The 16,527-nt window shown below is 38.2% G+C and overlaps 1 protein-coding gene across 2 annotated transcripts in view; it reads left to right on the forward strand.

Moving 5' to 3' along the window:
• Nucleotides 1-16,527, forward strand: part of RFX4 (regulatory factor X4) — an 87,379-nt gene that overhangs the window by 48,552 nt on the left and 22,300 nt on the right. For both annotated transcript variants that reach the window (XM_058022510.1, XM_058022509.1), the window contains exons 7-13: nt 694-771; nt 2,579-2,742; nt 4,747-4,847; nt 6,637-6,695; nt 8,171-8,315; nt 11,553-11,647; nt 13,121-13,238. In XM_058022510.1, the coding sequence (XP_057878493.1) occupies nt 694-771; nt 2,579-2,742; nt 4,747-4,847; nt 6,637-6,695; nt 8,171-8,315; nt 11,553-11,647; nt 13,121-13,238 (760 nt within the window). The remainder of the gene's footprint in view (nt 1-693; nt 772-2,578; nt 2,743-4,746; nt 4,848-6,636; nt 6,696-8,170; nt 8,316-11,552; nt 11,648-13,120; nt 13,239-16,527) is intronic.

Below are 16,527 nucleotides of genomic sequence, written 5' to 3' on the forward strand. Positions count from 1 at the left end.
CTTAATTTAATGGGAAGAAATATCTTCTCTTAAAAAGGGGAGCTGACACTATCAGCTGTACAATATTTCTAACACCCATGTACGTTTTTTAAAAAGTTACATTACAGACAGCAGGGCAACTTTTAAAATTATGTGACGTTTGAGAGCAACTTTTAAAATATTTAGGGCAGCCCTCTAATCTGTGAACACAGTTGATGGCAAACTGACAAACAGTTCAAATGCTTTCTTGACTAGAGAGGGACTTAGTGAATTTCTTCTTCTAGAGTAGAAATTCAGAGAATCCTATTTGCACATATGACAAAAATGTTCTGGCTCCTCTTGGCTGAGCTTGCTAGGTTTCTGGTTCTATTCACATGTGTAGTATCAATGTGAAGTAGACAAAAGAATAGGGTTTTTTAGTTCTTTATGTCCTAATTAGGGCCACATTCTCGTCTTTGATCTCACTGAGGCTTTTTGCTCCTCTTACATTTGAAGAATCCTATTGACAGAAAAATCCATGAATTCAAAGGGAGAATTTACTTTTGAGAAGAAAACTCATCTTACAGCTAATCTAAGTACAATTTAACTTATTTCATTATTTTTGCAGTTGCAAAGGAAAAAACTTGCTTTTTCTGTGCTCTGTGTTCTGGTATTTTAAAAGAGAATTTCTTAAAGCCAAATGATCTTTTGTGTGTCTCCTTCATTCTTTTTCAGGTTTCTACCTTTATTATGATGTATAGGACGCACTGTCAGAGGATACTAGACACTGTAATAAGAGCAAACTTTGATGAGGTATGGTTAGAAACTGCAGTTGCCGTTTAATGATCCATAAGGTATCAATGGATTTGAGACCTCATTTCGTATGTTGTATTACAGCCTTAGGGGTTTGTGGTGCTCAGTGCTTTTCAGGAGCAAGGAAAAATGGCTGTACTTGAGTATCTAATATGTGACTGATAGCACTAAATCTCACTTATAATGCTGGGTGAGTTGGAGGAACAAAAGCAATGAGGATGTTTTTGCCCTCTGTTCTCCAGCAGGATTAAGGTAGCAATATCCCCTTACAAGATGCTGGACAATCCAGTTCTTACAACTCGAGAAGTGTGTCCACCACAACTTTTCGAAGCTTTTGTTGGGACTGAGCTGTCTGAAGGAATTCCTCTCTGTGCTCAGCAGAGCCAGGGCAGGTGTCACAGCAACAACAGTGGGCTCTGCTGGTCTGTTAACAGCAATGCAGAGTGGTGGGGAGATTACAGCCTCCCGATATCCCAGAGAGCCGGAGCTGAACTCTGCAGTTGCTCTGTTGTACTGCAGTGCAGCTAGGAGCACACACACTGCTCACCAGTGAACACCATCTCCCAGAGATGTTTAAGGCTTGTACCTGTTCATACCTCACTGAATTTGAGGGATTGCTAGAAGTGCACGCAGACAGCTCTATCATTACAGCTGAAAAATAAAATGTTACTGGAATGCAAGCAGGTTTATATTACATGAGAAGATGGCTTCTTATCTAGGATAACAAATCTGGCCATAGAGATACTGAGGACCTGATTAAAATATGATATTCAGATCCTGGAGAAAAAAAAAATGGGTCTTTCAACTCTCTCTTCTGAACAATGGGAGAAAATTCCTTGCTTTTCTTCTTTAATTCTCACAATCTTTTGGTTTAAATCTAGTTTTGCACGACTGTACTAAGTCTAGAATTTTCCATGTGAGAAAAATACTTGACACATTCAGGACATTTAGGTGGACGAGTCTCAGAATAGTTTCTTAAGAGCAAGATGCTGTATTTTATTAATTTTATCAGGATCTCTGGTAGGGAAGGGGCTGAGCATCAACAATATATAAATGGGAAATACTCTGCTACACATGGTGTGATTTGCTTACTTCACTACAGCGTGTGTGCAGAAAGTTATAATTTGTGAATGCTGGTGTTCTGACCCCTGTGGAACTGATCATATCATTCTCTGAATAACACCTTTATAGCCTACATTGAATTTTTTAGAGGTGTATTTTGCTGTGTCTGAAATCTCTCCTGTATTTTTGGGGCTTTTTTGCTTTTTGCCACTTTTTCTCCACTTTCCTTCATAGTGGAGGAAAGATAAAATCCAGAAGTGTAGTGTTTCTTTCCAAAGCAAAGACAGAAAATGATATATTGATCCTTGTAAGCCATTTGTTATCCTCTTCTCCCTCCCTCCCTCCCTCCCTCCCTCCCTCCCTCCACCAAGGCCTAGATTGCATTCCTTTGTACACAGGGACAGACTGCAAAGAGAGAGAAAAAGGCTTGACATGTGGAAACCAAAGAGCTAAACTCATCAGCCACTGATGAAAGATAAAAATCCAGTGATTTCCATGGGTGTCTCTACTGCAGTGACACAAAGACTCCCTGTCACCAGTCTCCACACCTTTTGATTGATTATCCCATTTTGTGCTGCGTTACAGTACGAGCCTGTGCAGTTAAGGAACATGCCTTGTCTGTGTTGCACCCCATTAGCCCACCTCTAAAACAAAAGCTGTCTAAGCACGATCATTTAAAGAGAATGGTATTTGTGGCCTTTGATTATTTTAATTTTAACATTCCTGCTTCTTCTTGTGATTGCAGGTTCAAAGTTTTCTTCTGCACTTTTGGCAAGGGATGCCTCCTCATATGCTGCCTGTACTGGGTTCTTCAACTGTAGTGAATATAGTGGGAGTTTGTGACTCAATTCTGTACAAGGCAATTTCTGGAGTTTTGATGCCAACAGTCCTACAAGCCTTACCTGACAGGTAACTGACCCCTTCTCGCTCAGCTGTCTTTGTTATATTCCTTTTCTTCAAGAAGGACACCAGTTCTCAGAGAGCTGCTTGCTGCCACCCGTTTTCTGACTTTAAATCACAGTGTCATTTGAAAGGAGTTGAAGAGCTTACATGCTCCTCAAAAGATGTTCAGATTTTAACAAGACTTGTAGTATGAAATACTTGGAGGGTTGGGGTTTTTTATGCAATGAAGGATACCACCTACTTTTTGGTTTCTTAATGTTCTGCTAAACCCAAACTGAATTCACTATTCCAATCCATATAGTAGATTTCAGCTGGTCTCCTCCTACCTGGCGTTCATGTGAGTCCAAGAATTCTTGTTCATAGAGGTAAAGCAGGAAAGAGCAATCCACAGCACAAAAGTGTAATTACTGAGTGTAGTCAACATGTTTTCCCCTCTGGTTTTACTTGTGTGCTCATCAGGAAGCTATCTTTTTCTAAATAGTCTTGTACACCTTTACTATTATTTGACTGATGTGTACTTGACATGGAGTACACATCAGTCAAATAATAGTAAAGGTGTACAAGACATTTGTTAAGAATATTGCTCAAGGAGTTTTTTTATTCATACTGTGTGTTTAGACCTTAAGATTTTAAGGTTTCTCTAAGCAAGGAAAATGTTTTCACAATGTTGTTCTGCTCTTCTATGTGCATTTCATGACTGCTAAAGTGAAAGTATTTTACACAAGACATCTGCTATAAGCATAGGCTGTTCTTGATAAGACATGTACATTTTTACAGGCTTTGCCCCTCACCCCCCCAAAATCTATTTCATTGGAAGGATTAAACAGAACAGCAGTCCTTTTCTCAAGCTGCTTAGTTCTTTCATAGCAAATAAGGAGAGACTTGAGTGTGAATATAGACTTTTGTAATGCATATAAAGGGCCAGATTGTGGCTATTAAGCCATAGCCTGCACTGGAGGGGGTGAAGAAGGGTCTCATTGCAATGGAAGCTCCTGAAGGAAATCTTGCTGACTCAGCCAGAATCCTCTGAGATACTTCCTGGGAACACATTCTGGCTATCCAGAAAAGCCACTTTTTAGTGAGCCTAGCAGTTGTCAACCATCCCCTGTTCTCTTTGGGTGTTTCTGTGGAGCAGAGCAGGCTGATGTTTATTTTACTGCCTTGTTTTCCATGCAGTGTACTAGGAGTACAAACAGAAAAAGCTTCTTGGTTGAAAGGGTGAAGTTCCTTGTATCTTTTCTCTCTCATTTTTGCATTTCTAACATTGCTACAGGCAGTGCAGCTTTGTCTGTCAGAACCAACTCTTAGGATCCTCTGCACAACACTCTGCAACTGTTCCTGGGAACTGTCATTTTTTACTGAGGGTTCCAATGAGAAGGGCAGAATGAGCTGCCTACCAAGTTTAATAGGAAATGATGGAACCATCAGGAAACAGTAGCAAGATAGAAGAGAGAAATTTCACTTATCTGGGAAAGTTCCAGTCCTGTGAAGGGCTAAGCAGGCAGGTTCTGCTGTACCTCCAGTTCCCAGCCTTGTGTGGGCTTGGCCTGAAAATTCCTCCCCACCACCATCATCTCTCACTAACTGGCTCTGGCCTGCAGCAGAATTGCTGGTTGCTCCACTTGAATATCCCCTTGTACATGTGTATAAATGTGGGCATAACTGAGCTGAAATCCAAGCTTTGGTTTACTGTCTTCTTTAAACAGTTGTGAATTCATATTTGTGGAGAGTGGGAATGATTTTATTTAAAATAAGAATACTGTTTGTAAGTATCAAAGCAGTTGCTGAACAGAGATGGGAAGTTTTGACCATGGTAATAAATTTTGCCTTTCTTGCAAAAGTTGTCTGAAGTTTCAGAAATTTTTCTTCATGCCTACAAACCAAAATATATTAGCAACACTGCATAATAATGAGTTGTAAATAAATGACTCATGGTCTTCACACATTCACAGCTTTTATAGTGCAATGCACAGAGTAAACATGGTGTGATGTTGTGATTTCTTTTTTCAGTTTGACGCAGGTGATCCGAAAGTTTGCAAAGCAACTGGATGAGTGGCTGAAAGTAGCTCTCCATGATTTACCAGAAAACCTACGAAATATCAAATTTGAGTGTATGTATTACTCAATCTCTCTCCTGTTAAACTGGGAAGGATAATGTTTATTGATCACAAATTAATTGGAAATGAGACTAGTGTTCTTTTAGGAATTAAAACCTGTCATCATTATAAATCTTGCATTCACTTAGAATCTCCACTTGTTAATGAGAACCGATCTCATTTAGTGAAATGAGGCACCACTCAAAATGAGAATTTCTTTTCCTTTCTTGTGGATTCTGATAAGAAATTAATTTTGTTGATAGTAAGCAAACATTAAGGATGATATTAGGCAAGGAAAATTATTAAACAAACCCTTAGGCTAGCAGAATTTGAATACAGCTTGAGGCCCTTGCTCAAAAAAGTGCCAGAGTTAGAAATGAAGGAGATCAAATTACCCTGTCACCACAGGAAAGGGCACTAGTCCTTTTCAAATGTGCTTTGTAGATGCCTGCAGTGCACATCACCTATTGATAAAGCCTGCTTTATTTCACAGCTCTCAATTCTTTGCCTTTCATGAGCACTAAATTCCACACCACAAAGTTAAAGGGAAAAAAAAAACTAATTTAGGAGAAGGATTAACTATTTTGATCAGCGTGGAAAATTAGGTGAATATGTTACTGAGAACAGTCAGGATGGAAGTTGGAACAACTAATTTCAGGGTGTTTTGAACTGTTTACTAATTTGTTTTAAAAATTAAACAAAGTCTGAACTGCAGATATGCTTTACCACATCTTTTTTCAGTTCAAAAATATCAAGAATCTTCAACAGCAAAATCTTTGCCAGTCTTACAGGCAGACAGAAAGAGATGGACAGTGCACTCTCTAGTCCTTCTCAATCCATATTTTTTAACTGCCTTTATGCATAGAATGGAGGGAAAGCTTACTCTGTGACCACATATAACATCTCTTTGGATAGATCTGCAAATAGAGTCCTTTCATATAAGAAAAATACTGTGTGCACCCTGACTTTTACATGAGACTTTGTTGCTTCTGCAGCTGTTTCCTCATCATCGGAATTTGTGCCAGTGGAGGTACTGACAGAAGGAACTGCAAGCTTTGGTCATTTTTGCACTTCCCAAGACACTGATTTCAGACAAAGAAATGCACAATATAACATTTTAAAAGCTCATTTTTCAAGAATAGGAAATATCTTAATACAAGGCCCATATCACTTGCAAACAAAGAGCTAAACTGGGAAAGAGGACTGGCAAGTACCTCCTGGACCATTTCAGCCCATAGTGTATTAGTATGTCATGCAAATTGTTTTCAGAAACTTTGATCAAATTCTACCTGAAACTGGATCAGAGTTTAGCCCCTACTAGTCCAGTCAAAAGGCTCCTCCAAAACTTAATTGCATGAAGATTTAGTAGCCTTTTCTCATTTCCACATACAGCATAGCTATTGTTATTTTATGCGCAATTTTTCTTGCACCAACAATTTTCTTTCTGTTAAATAGTTCTTTCTGTTCTCTAGCTCCTTTGTGTAGCAAGAGAAAATTTGCTATGCTGAACAAGCAAAACTTTTCCATGATCCTCTGTTTCTCTTGTCATGTCATTATTCACAGCATCTATAAATAATTGCTTGTAATATGCCCCAGTAAAATTGATTGAGATTTAAGGGTTTAGGTCAAGGTTTAAATTAAGTTAAAGCTGGGCTAGCTGAGTGCATTTCATGTAGCCAGAATTTTGTATGGAAAACTGGATGTATAGTTTGTTTTGCTGTTGTTCTTGTATAATTTAATACTTTCTGAAGTAATTATCCTTATTTAGCACAGTATGTAAATATGTATCTCTTCTTTCCTGCAGTGTCCAGAAGATTCTCACAAATACTACGGCGACAGACGTCACTAAATCATCTCTGCCAAGTAAGTATTTCAATTACCCAGATTTGATGAATGCCCTTTTTACTGACTTTTCAAATAATTTTATGAGTTGACAGGTTGGACTTTATTCAGAGGAGGAGATCACATTAGCAGTTTGTCTCCAGCTTTTCTAGATAACTGGCAATCCCTGATCACTAAATTCAGCAGGGTACTTTCATGAAACAAAATTATTATTTGATTTGAAGAGATGGTTCATTTCCAGGAAATAAATGAGAGACATTCCATTGATTTCAGAGCTGCTTGTATTAGGCCAGTTGCAAAGCAAGAAAAATTTATACATGCCCAACAATACATTCCAAGTCTAATTGTGTGTTATAAATGAAATGCAAATTAGTAAAAGGGGAAACAGCTTAACTGGGTTTTAAATAGACTTGTTCTTGTAACCACAGCAAGTGAATATAGAAGCTGCTCCGAAGTGTTTGGTTCTCCCCAGTTTACATCAGAATTACCTGTAAAAAGTCATGAAGCCAAATTCTATATAGTATAAAATGGGAGAGACTGCATTGAATTAATTAATATTTCATGCATTTATTGGAGGGGATAGGTTTTTTCCCCTGTCACCTAAAAGCTCCACTTTTGGAAGGTGTATCCAAAACCCCATGTTAACCCTGTGAGGGGTGAAGCCCACAAAAAGAAGCTCTAGGGAAATAAAAAAAGACTCCTGCGAGGAGTTTTTCTAGGTTTCTTCTGCCATTATTTTAGTGGTGGTGATAGAGATACTTGAGCTGCCTTTCCCCAAATACCATAGATCATCACTGCACCCTGGAGGTCCATAGCCATTCAGAGGAAATCAAGATAAAGAAACCACAACCTTCTGCATCAAACCTGGGATTAAATCTCTTAAGTGGAGAACTCTTCAAGTGCATCACTCCCTTGGGGAAGCTGATAACCTTGCATCTCTGCTTAACTTACAGAGATCTGTGTATATGACCATGGCCTTGTGTCACTTCCTTTACTCTGTCCATCCTCCTCATTACCAGCAGCAGATCCCTGTCTCAACCAGCCAAGACACGGACCTGATGAGGAGGTCTCATAACCTTTTCATGTGGCTGAGGGAAGAATGAGAGTCTTCACAGAGTGGGAGAGGGGAGGGTGCGAATCTGAATGGGGTTTGTTTGGTATTGGTTTGATTTTTTTTGTTCTGAAGCTTGAAATGAAAACCAGCAGAGCTGTTAGAGATTGAGGGGTCTAGCAATGGCAGCATCAGATTAGTGTTGCTCATTAGAGTTTGTGGTGGATGCAGTCAAAATACTTGCAGTTGATTAAAGCAGGCAGAATGACTGAAGAGTTCTCTTGTTACAGGGCCCTGTAATATCCATAAGACATCAATTTGGAGGGTGGGGGTCCATGAGGAGAATCAACTTAGTGAGCCCAGCTAAGGAAGCGTAAAAGGGGATAAAGCCTATTTTTTAACCTAATAAAGCATGAACTAATGAATAGATTGGATTGGATTACAGGCATCAAGAACAGTGATCCACAGTGCAGACATCACATTTCAAATGCTGGAGGACTGGAGGAATGTGGATCTGAATAGCATTACCAAACAAACCCTCTATACTATGGAGGACTCACGGGACGAACACAGAAAGCTCATCATACAATGTAAGAGCAGAATCTTCAAATAAAGCCAGGTGAACTTGGCTTCCTGCTGCAAAGCTCAGAGAAAGTAGTGCTGGTTTTTCAGCCATTGGTTTGCTTGGAGGCTTAAGATAAATATAGAGACATTTACCAAAATGTGAGGCAAATCCCTGTCAAGGTCTTATGTTTTGGGGCGCAGATTGGGCACCATTCCTTGATGCATTCCTTTCTAGTACCCAGAACAGACAATGGCACAAAACTAGCACCCAAATTCAGGAGGATTTTTTCCATGAAGCTGAGCAAATTAAATCTATGAATTAACCATTGAAGGTGTGAGTCCAATCTTTCACGCTGTAGAATTGCAGGAGAATTGTCTTTTGAATGACTTTAACACTTAAGTGGCCGTGTATTTGAGTCCCTTGTAAACTTGTTTATAAAAAGCTCCTTTTTACACAACGTTTTCATAATCAAGAGCATTTGGTGGGATAAGCTTTTACCCTGAACTGTTATGACTAAATAGAAGTCCCATGTCAATCAGACAAGCTCATTGGATAATTTAGCTTCTGTCTAGTATAGTGAAGGGTATGGACTTGAAAATTACTTTGGAGAAATTGGAAAATTGGTTGTGCAATTAAAGGCCTTTTGCAAGTACAAGATATTCCTTTCATCCTGCAGCAAGTGTTACATAGTTATAAGATCAGGTGTAACCTGAAGCACACTGAGTTTTGTTATTTTGAGGCAACAGAGCTTTGTCTTTAACATCCTCCACATAACCTCACTTCCGGTGAACCCACCTGCTGTATTGCCATCTCTCTCCTGAGGAGGACCAGTCATCTTTTACCCAGAATCTGCCTGAACAGGGCACAACCCAGGCAACCACGTGCGGGAGCCCAGCAAGTGAGGTAACTCTTTCAGGGAGTGGCTAGGAAGACAAGGGGTGACACCTTCACCTGTACCCTGGACCCTACGAGGTTGACTTTGGCAGTCATCCCAGTGTGTTAACACTTGAATTCTTCTCCTTTGTTCAGGGATGGGCCTTGCGTTCTCTGCTAGCTCTGTTTTCCAGGGAGAGGTTCTTGGTATTCTTTCCTCTCTTTCTTAACCCTTGATTCATTTCATAGCCCTCTTCCCTTTTGAGGAGATAGGAACTCGACATGGCAGCAAAGGAGGTAGCATGAAGTGAGACTGAAGTCCAGAAGCTGAGTAAATCCTTCTGTCATCTGTTAAGTTTTCAAGATCTATCCAGCATCCTACCACTGGCAAAAAAAAAGTTTTCAAAATCATACTCCCTAGTAGCAGCAACATTTTTGGCTGCCATTCAGAACATCCTTAATGTTTAAGGAATCTTCTTGCGTATGTGCTATTAGCGTAATAAAACCAAACAGAATTTTCCTCAGTGTTGTTGGATTTGTGCAAGTTTTTCTAGGCCTATGTAGTCCAATAAGATGTTATTCAGAAATGGTAAACTAATATCTCATAAGATGGGATGCCAATGAGGTGTTCAGATACATATCTGAGAATATTCCAGAACTTAGATTTTTTTCCCCACGTGTTTGTTTTTTATTCTACTTGACCAAAGATTTTTTCACTATGCCTTGTATGACTTATGTGGCATCGATTTAAGGCCTATTTTCATACTCTTGTTACTAATAATCAAGGAAGTACAATTTCATCTACTATAACTAGAGAACAAAACCCCAGGTTTATAAGCCTATAAACAAACTGATGGAGAAACAGAAAAATCACTGGATATAAGAGAACCTCTTCCCTGTTCTGCTGGACTACCTACCTCTGACACGATTTCTGCTTTATTCCCTCATTCTTAGATCCTGTTGAGGTATTTTTAACAATCACTAAAGGCTAAACATCTAATTTTCTCAAATAGATTGTTGTACACAGTTGCAGTGCTTCAGCAGCAAAGCAGGCAACTGATTTGTTTTTCTGCTCTTGCTCCCCTCTTTGCACAGCATATGAATTACTTCATCTGTTGTATCAGGCAGTTTTTGTCCAGCCAAATACTCAGGTAAGGAGACAACATTTAGATTTCTCTGTGATCCTGTTCTGAATAAAGGGAGGTTGCCCATTCAATAGAAGAATGAAAGAAGAAAAGGGTGGCACAAACATCATTTCCCTTCTTCCTCAACTAATGTTTCTGGTAACTCAGCTTTTCCAAGTCTCAGTTAAACAAAGTTGTAGTCAGGTGTTTAGCAAATGCATTCCTGCTCATCCTCCTGATCCAACAGAATCAGGGAGGTGTTTTTTGCATTATTTTTAGATAGCCTCTCTGGCTCATCTCCTTAGCTATCATCTCTATGCTTTGCCTCCTCCACCGCCTTCACTATCTTTCCTATGGAGAGAAATTCCTTCCTCCTGTTATTTATAATTAGTTGTAAATGGAATTGCTTAGCACACTGAAGTCATCCTGTAACACAGCAGGTAGAAAGTATCTTTCATCTTGACCTACTGGGCCTTTTATCATAGCTGAGTTGAAGAATTAGTTTGTTAAGATATCAAAGCACATAATTCTTTGTCTTCCAGCCATTGGTTCTCCTATGTAAATGAGACTTGAAGTTTTAAGGACTGCAGTTGAATGACTTTTTAACTTTTTGTATTGAAATATTAATATGTGTACCTCGAAAAGATCAAAAAGTATACAGGTTGCCTTTTGCAACTCTTCATAATAAGTAGAGTATTTCTGCACTGATAGCAATTTGTTTTGAAGAAGAAGTTTATGGACATTGTGTGTGTGTGTCTGGCATTGCAAATAGATGATTTGCAGCAGTTAAATCATGTTTTTGCAACTAAAGCATTATACAGATGAGGACCCTATCAACAATACTCATTCACTTGGTTTCTTTATGCATTTCTAAATCAATTTCATGCATGACATTTTTTCATCACTGGGGCCAAGGCCTAGTTTCTCACTCTTCATAGAGAACACCATAAACATTTCACTTCTGAGCACACCAGACAACTTAAATAAAAACCACTAATTAAAAAAAATAGGTTCTGATTGGCTTGCATTAAAAAAAAAATTCAATGACTGCATCACTTTCAGTAGAAACAAAGTAAGAGACCCAGCAAACTTTTTGAATCAGTACCAGGAAAGATGCATTTGCTTCAGTTAAGTAATGTATTATAAAAAAACCACAGTAAACTTGTGATTCTTTGGGCAGCCTTTTGTGATTTGTTTTTCTTTTGTTTGAAACAGAATCCGCGTTCTAAGGTGGGCTTTTTTGTTTGTTTTGTTTTGTGTGCCAGTGTATCAGGAGTTTGATCACCTTTTGGAGGAGCAGTCCCCCATTGAGTCATACATCGAGTGGCTGGATTCCATGGTGGATAGATGTGTTGTAAAGGTTGGTAAGGAGGAGTGAGTCACTGATGTGCATTATGATCTCTATTCAGGTAATAAATTTTTAGAAATAGTAAAATTAATGATAAAAAAGAAAAAAAGGAGTTGGTAATGAGCAGGACTAAAGCAGCAGTGGGCAAAATCTCACCGGTTTTCATGGAGAATTGCTCACATTCAGGATTTTGCTATATTCTGCTCTTGTTTATTTTATTCCAAAAGATAGTATTAAAAAATGAACAGGGTTGAGGTTTCCAAACAAATCAATATTTCCAGAGATATGGAGAGATTAATTCAGAGTCAGAGTCATCCTAGTGGTATAGTGCAAAGAAAAACATAACCTGGCCTTTTAAGATTTTAATGAACAGGATCTTTAAGCTAGCTAATTCATCTATATAGAATCAAATGTGAGAATGAACGTCTACGTTACCATTCAGTCAAGGACACATTTATGTTCCTTTTGAGCTGATATGGAATACCAAAGAGTTGTATTTTATTTTCATTAAAGTACGTGCAGAACAAAGCTTTAAAGCTGCTAACAAAGCTTTAAAACATAATTTCAAAAATTATCCAGCATCACCATAATTTTACATAGAGTATGAAAATGTATAACTGACTATTTTACCTTCCGTTACTTCTGTATATTAGGATGTTCTGTTAGAATTTCAACTCTTCATTCCAGTTGTTAGGGCTCTGAAGTAAAACCAGAACAAATCAAAATATGCTGCCTCTCTCTCTGCTACAAAATAGCCATATAGGAGACAAATAATTATCCAGATTACTTGAAATACTTTGATTGTTTAGGGGAACCTCTCTTCTAGCCAGTGGAATGCAATTTGTAATTCAGGCCAGAGCTGTTAATTTTAAAAAAGAACTTGACATGAATTGTAATAAATGAAATTTAGTAGCTGATTGGGTGAATCTAATATTTTAACTCACATATGGCTATAATAAATATATTTTTGAAAAGTTAATTCCTAAAGTGTGCTTTCTGGAAAATATTTCTCCTAGTAAAATGACTAAGCAAATTCACAAATATAAAAATGAGAAGGAACAAAAAACTTTATATTCAATATTAAACCTCATTTGAGATAATAATATAAATTTGTAGTGTAGATCAAAGATTGATTATAAATTGCTTCCTTCACTAGGAAGCGAGAAGGAACATGTTATTAATAGGTTAAGATGAAGATCAGAGGAATTTTTTTGCAGTCATTTTGTCATGTATAAAGGAGATCCAGTCTTGAATAATACTTTATATTGTTTCCTCTTTCTGAAGGTTGTCCATGGTTATAAAGTGGTTTTCTGTTTAAGACCATTTTGAGTTCGGCTTTTCTAATTTGTAGTGTGTATTTTAATGTGAAAATGATGGTAAGTAGTTTTTCAGTATATAAAGAGAAGGTGGATATATGCATCATTCAGCTGTTTTGCTGGTAGAAATAAAAGTTTCTCCATGTCAGACACATCTCTCTTCTTGCAGGTAGCTGCCAAGAGACAAGGCTCTTTGAAGAAAGTAGCTCAGCAGTTTCTTCTGATGTGGTCCTGTTTTGGCACTCGAGTGATCCGGGACATGACTTTGCACAGTGCACCCAGCTTTGGTACTTGGATTTTGTTGCAATAATTGCATGCCACAGTCAAAAAAATTTCTATACTAGCTTGTAATGTACATTTTAAGTGAAAACATAATCAGTTTTCAAATGTCCAGTGCTCAACTAAAAAATAGGTTGGGGCTATTGACATTTGGAAATAACGCTTAGACAGATGTTTGTCTGCAGGCTGCAGCCAGGGGAGATGAAAATGTTAATGTTGCTCTTCCTCCCATTTGCTGTTAGGAGCTGCAGGGATCAGTCACACGGCAGCTGGGGGAGTCCATTACAGGAGCATTCCCTAATGCACTTCAGTGCAAAGTAAGCCTGCTTACCCAAACCACTCTGGCCACGTGTTGAGCCGAGAGAGATGACTTTGTGCTGAAGTGGACGGAAAGCTCTCCACTGAAACACTTTGCCAGCTCTCCTCTTAAAGGACTTTGCATTTGAAACTGGTCTTTGCAATGTGAGTGTGCTTCTATAACCTGGAGAGGGTCTCTTCCATTTCTTAAGAAGTCAGTTAGGATGAAAAAATAGATTTTTACTTTTTAAATGAAAAATCTTGTTGCTTTTCCACTTGAAACGGGGCTTTGTCCTTGATTACAAAAAATTCAAATTAAAATCAGTTAAAAGCAAGAATGATTCAACTGGTGTGCCATGAGTGTGAACATTTAGTCACTTGGGACCACACTTTGTATGAGGGATGCTTTTTACAAAGGCACATTTGTCTGAATATGTTTCTAGAAAGATCAGTAAAGAATAGTGTTATATGGGTACTGCATTGAACAAATGCAAGGTTTTCTGTTGGCTGAGCTTTGGTTTCCTTTGTGCTTTTAGAACCATCTAATAGTATAAATTTGGATAGTGTCAGTGAGATACAATATGCTATTTTTAATATGTTTTATATATTTATAATACATGTAATATATATTTTTATTACATGACTATATTTTAACCTGAAGCTGCTTTCATTTCCATTGTAAAAGAGTTTTCCAAACAGGTGTTAAGGACATCAGGATAGTGAGCGTCCCCAAGGTGATTCTACTTTTCAGCAAAAACCACAAACCTGTTCAGGTGCAATGCTAGTGGAGGCAGGAGGAGCCCTGAAGTTTTGAATATCAAAACCCTATCCTTATCCTATCAGGCAGCAGCCTGGGTTATCCCTACATAAGTGCCATAAATTTTATCTAGCTATGGACACAAATTTATAATAGTCTACATTAATGATGCTATTCTTTCACTGCAAAGCCATTTGACATATTGTTTGAGAATTAGAGTTGAGCAAGTTCCAAAAGAATAACCCCTGAATGTAAAAAGCTCAGAGCTAGATGGCAGAAACTTTCCTGCATCTAATTTATACAGGTCTTTCTAGATTTTCAGAATTATTGATATATTAAGTGAGTTTATGGAGAGAAACAAAGACTGATTTGCTGTTCTAAATATTTACATATAATATACCTTTGCTCTTAACTTAGATAAAATGTTTTGCGTTTTTACTGCATTGGGAACTGTTTCAGTGGACTTATTTTAATTTTTTTTTTCTACCTTAAACAATATGTAGACTCAGATGCTCACAGTGTAATTTTTTTTAAAGTGAAATAATGTCTTAGATGATTGGATCTTTACTATGTACAGGACGTGTTTGAATCTTTACTATGTGCAGTATATTGTTACCTTTGAAACAGATGATTCCAAAATCTGATTGAAGGAAGTGGTAATACCTGGCACTGGCGTGACTGGCACAAAGATTTGATCTGCAAAGCTTTTAAGTATGGTGACATGGGCAGGCTGAAACAATCTCTGGCAGAAAAGAAAAGCTGCTCTCTCTTTTTCCTCTTTCTGCCTGCCTCCCTCCCTCCCTGCCTCCCTCTTTTCTGCATATGCATATCAAAGGCACAGTTGGTGGCGATGTTTGTGTAATACACCCAGTGTATAAAGTAACTAATTAGTAATAGAAACTCCATTATTTTCTCCAGATCTGTAAAGTTCACTGTTGTTTTGCTACTTACACATAATTGGTGTATCTCTTAACAGAAGCTGATACTTACTGTGCCTTGGTTGGGCATTTCCAAGATTTCTGTTAACCCTTGAAAATTAGAGCCAAATGCTATTTATTGTTGTAACTACAGTCTCTTGAACGACTTCTTACCTTTTCCTAAACAGGCTATTGATTTGCTTACAACTGGATCCCTTTCTGTACTTAAATATAGACTTGAAAGAACCCAACAGTTTCATGTGAGAAACAGTAGCTTGCAAACACAGAATAAATTATGGTCCACTGTGCTGAATAGCCATTCACTGTGAGGCTGAAATGCATGCCCTGATATCAGTTTCACTCTATAGCTTTTACATTTCATTCGACTTACTCAAAAATATAAAAATATTGCATTCATTGCACTCAGTACCAAAACTTTGTTTGTCTGGTGTCTTTCACACAAATTCTGGGCTCAAAACCTCTATGCAGAGCTTAAAAATACACAGTGGGAGAAATAATAGGAGAGGAAGAGAGAAATTCAAAAGAGTGACAAGGGCACTGGAGTGTTTTTAAATGCTGCATTCACTATTGCCAACCCCAAGTCTTCAAAACAAAGTGTTAGACCCCCCCAAAAGACATTTCTTAAAATAGCAGATCTTGGGTTCTTGTTGTTTGCTTGCTAGCAGTACAGTGTTTAGAGTTTGCACTTCCAAATATTTTATGAAAATACAAACAACTTTCCTTTTTTTAAAATAAAGGGTGAGAAAGGAGTTTGGTGGAAAATAGTAAACACCCTGAGCTTTATACCACCACATGAAGTTTGCCAGCATTTTAGCCTGTTTTTCTTACCTTGAAGTTACTTCTCAGTAGTAATTGCACTAGAGTCAATAGAAACTTTCCACTGAAAAACTGTAAAGTCAAGAGAAGAGCGAGCATTTTGTGGAGATTCTTGAAAATCTAGGTTTCAACTGGGGAAATCCTAGGTCAGTAACATCAGCCATGTCTGCTGTCTTTATTGCATCACTAAATCAAATAGGACTTCATTCAACAAGACTTGGAGCCCAAAGGATTTTTAAAAACAAGTTCTCTGCAGTAGTTTAGTCAAGATCCCCACTTTTTAGCCTCGAAGGTCTAGGGAAACCTGTTACCATTTTGATCTGCTTAGTCACATGAAACAAAGAACTGGATGCTTCCGGCTCACCAACAGCCAGAGATTTCCTCCCCATGGCAGAAGTGCTGCAGTCAGATGTGTCCTGTTTCTGTGCTGCCTTTCCCAAGAGCACAGGGGCACATGTTCATGTCCCAGGGTGTGTGTCCAGCTCATAT

This window comes from Melospiza georgiana, chromosome 4, assembly GCF_028018845.1.
Source record: "Melospiza georgiana isolate bMelGeo1 chromosome 4, bMelGeo1.pri, whole genome shotgun sequence".
Lineage (NCBI taxonomy): Eukaryota > Metazoa > Chordata > Aves > Passeriformes > Passerellidae > Melospiza > Melospiza georgiana.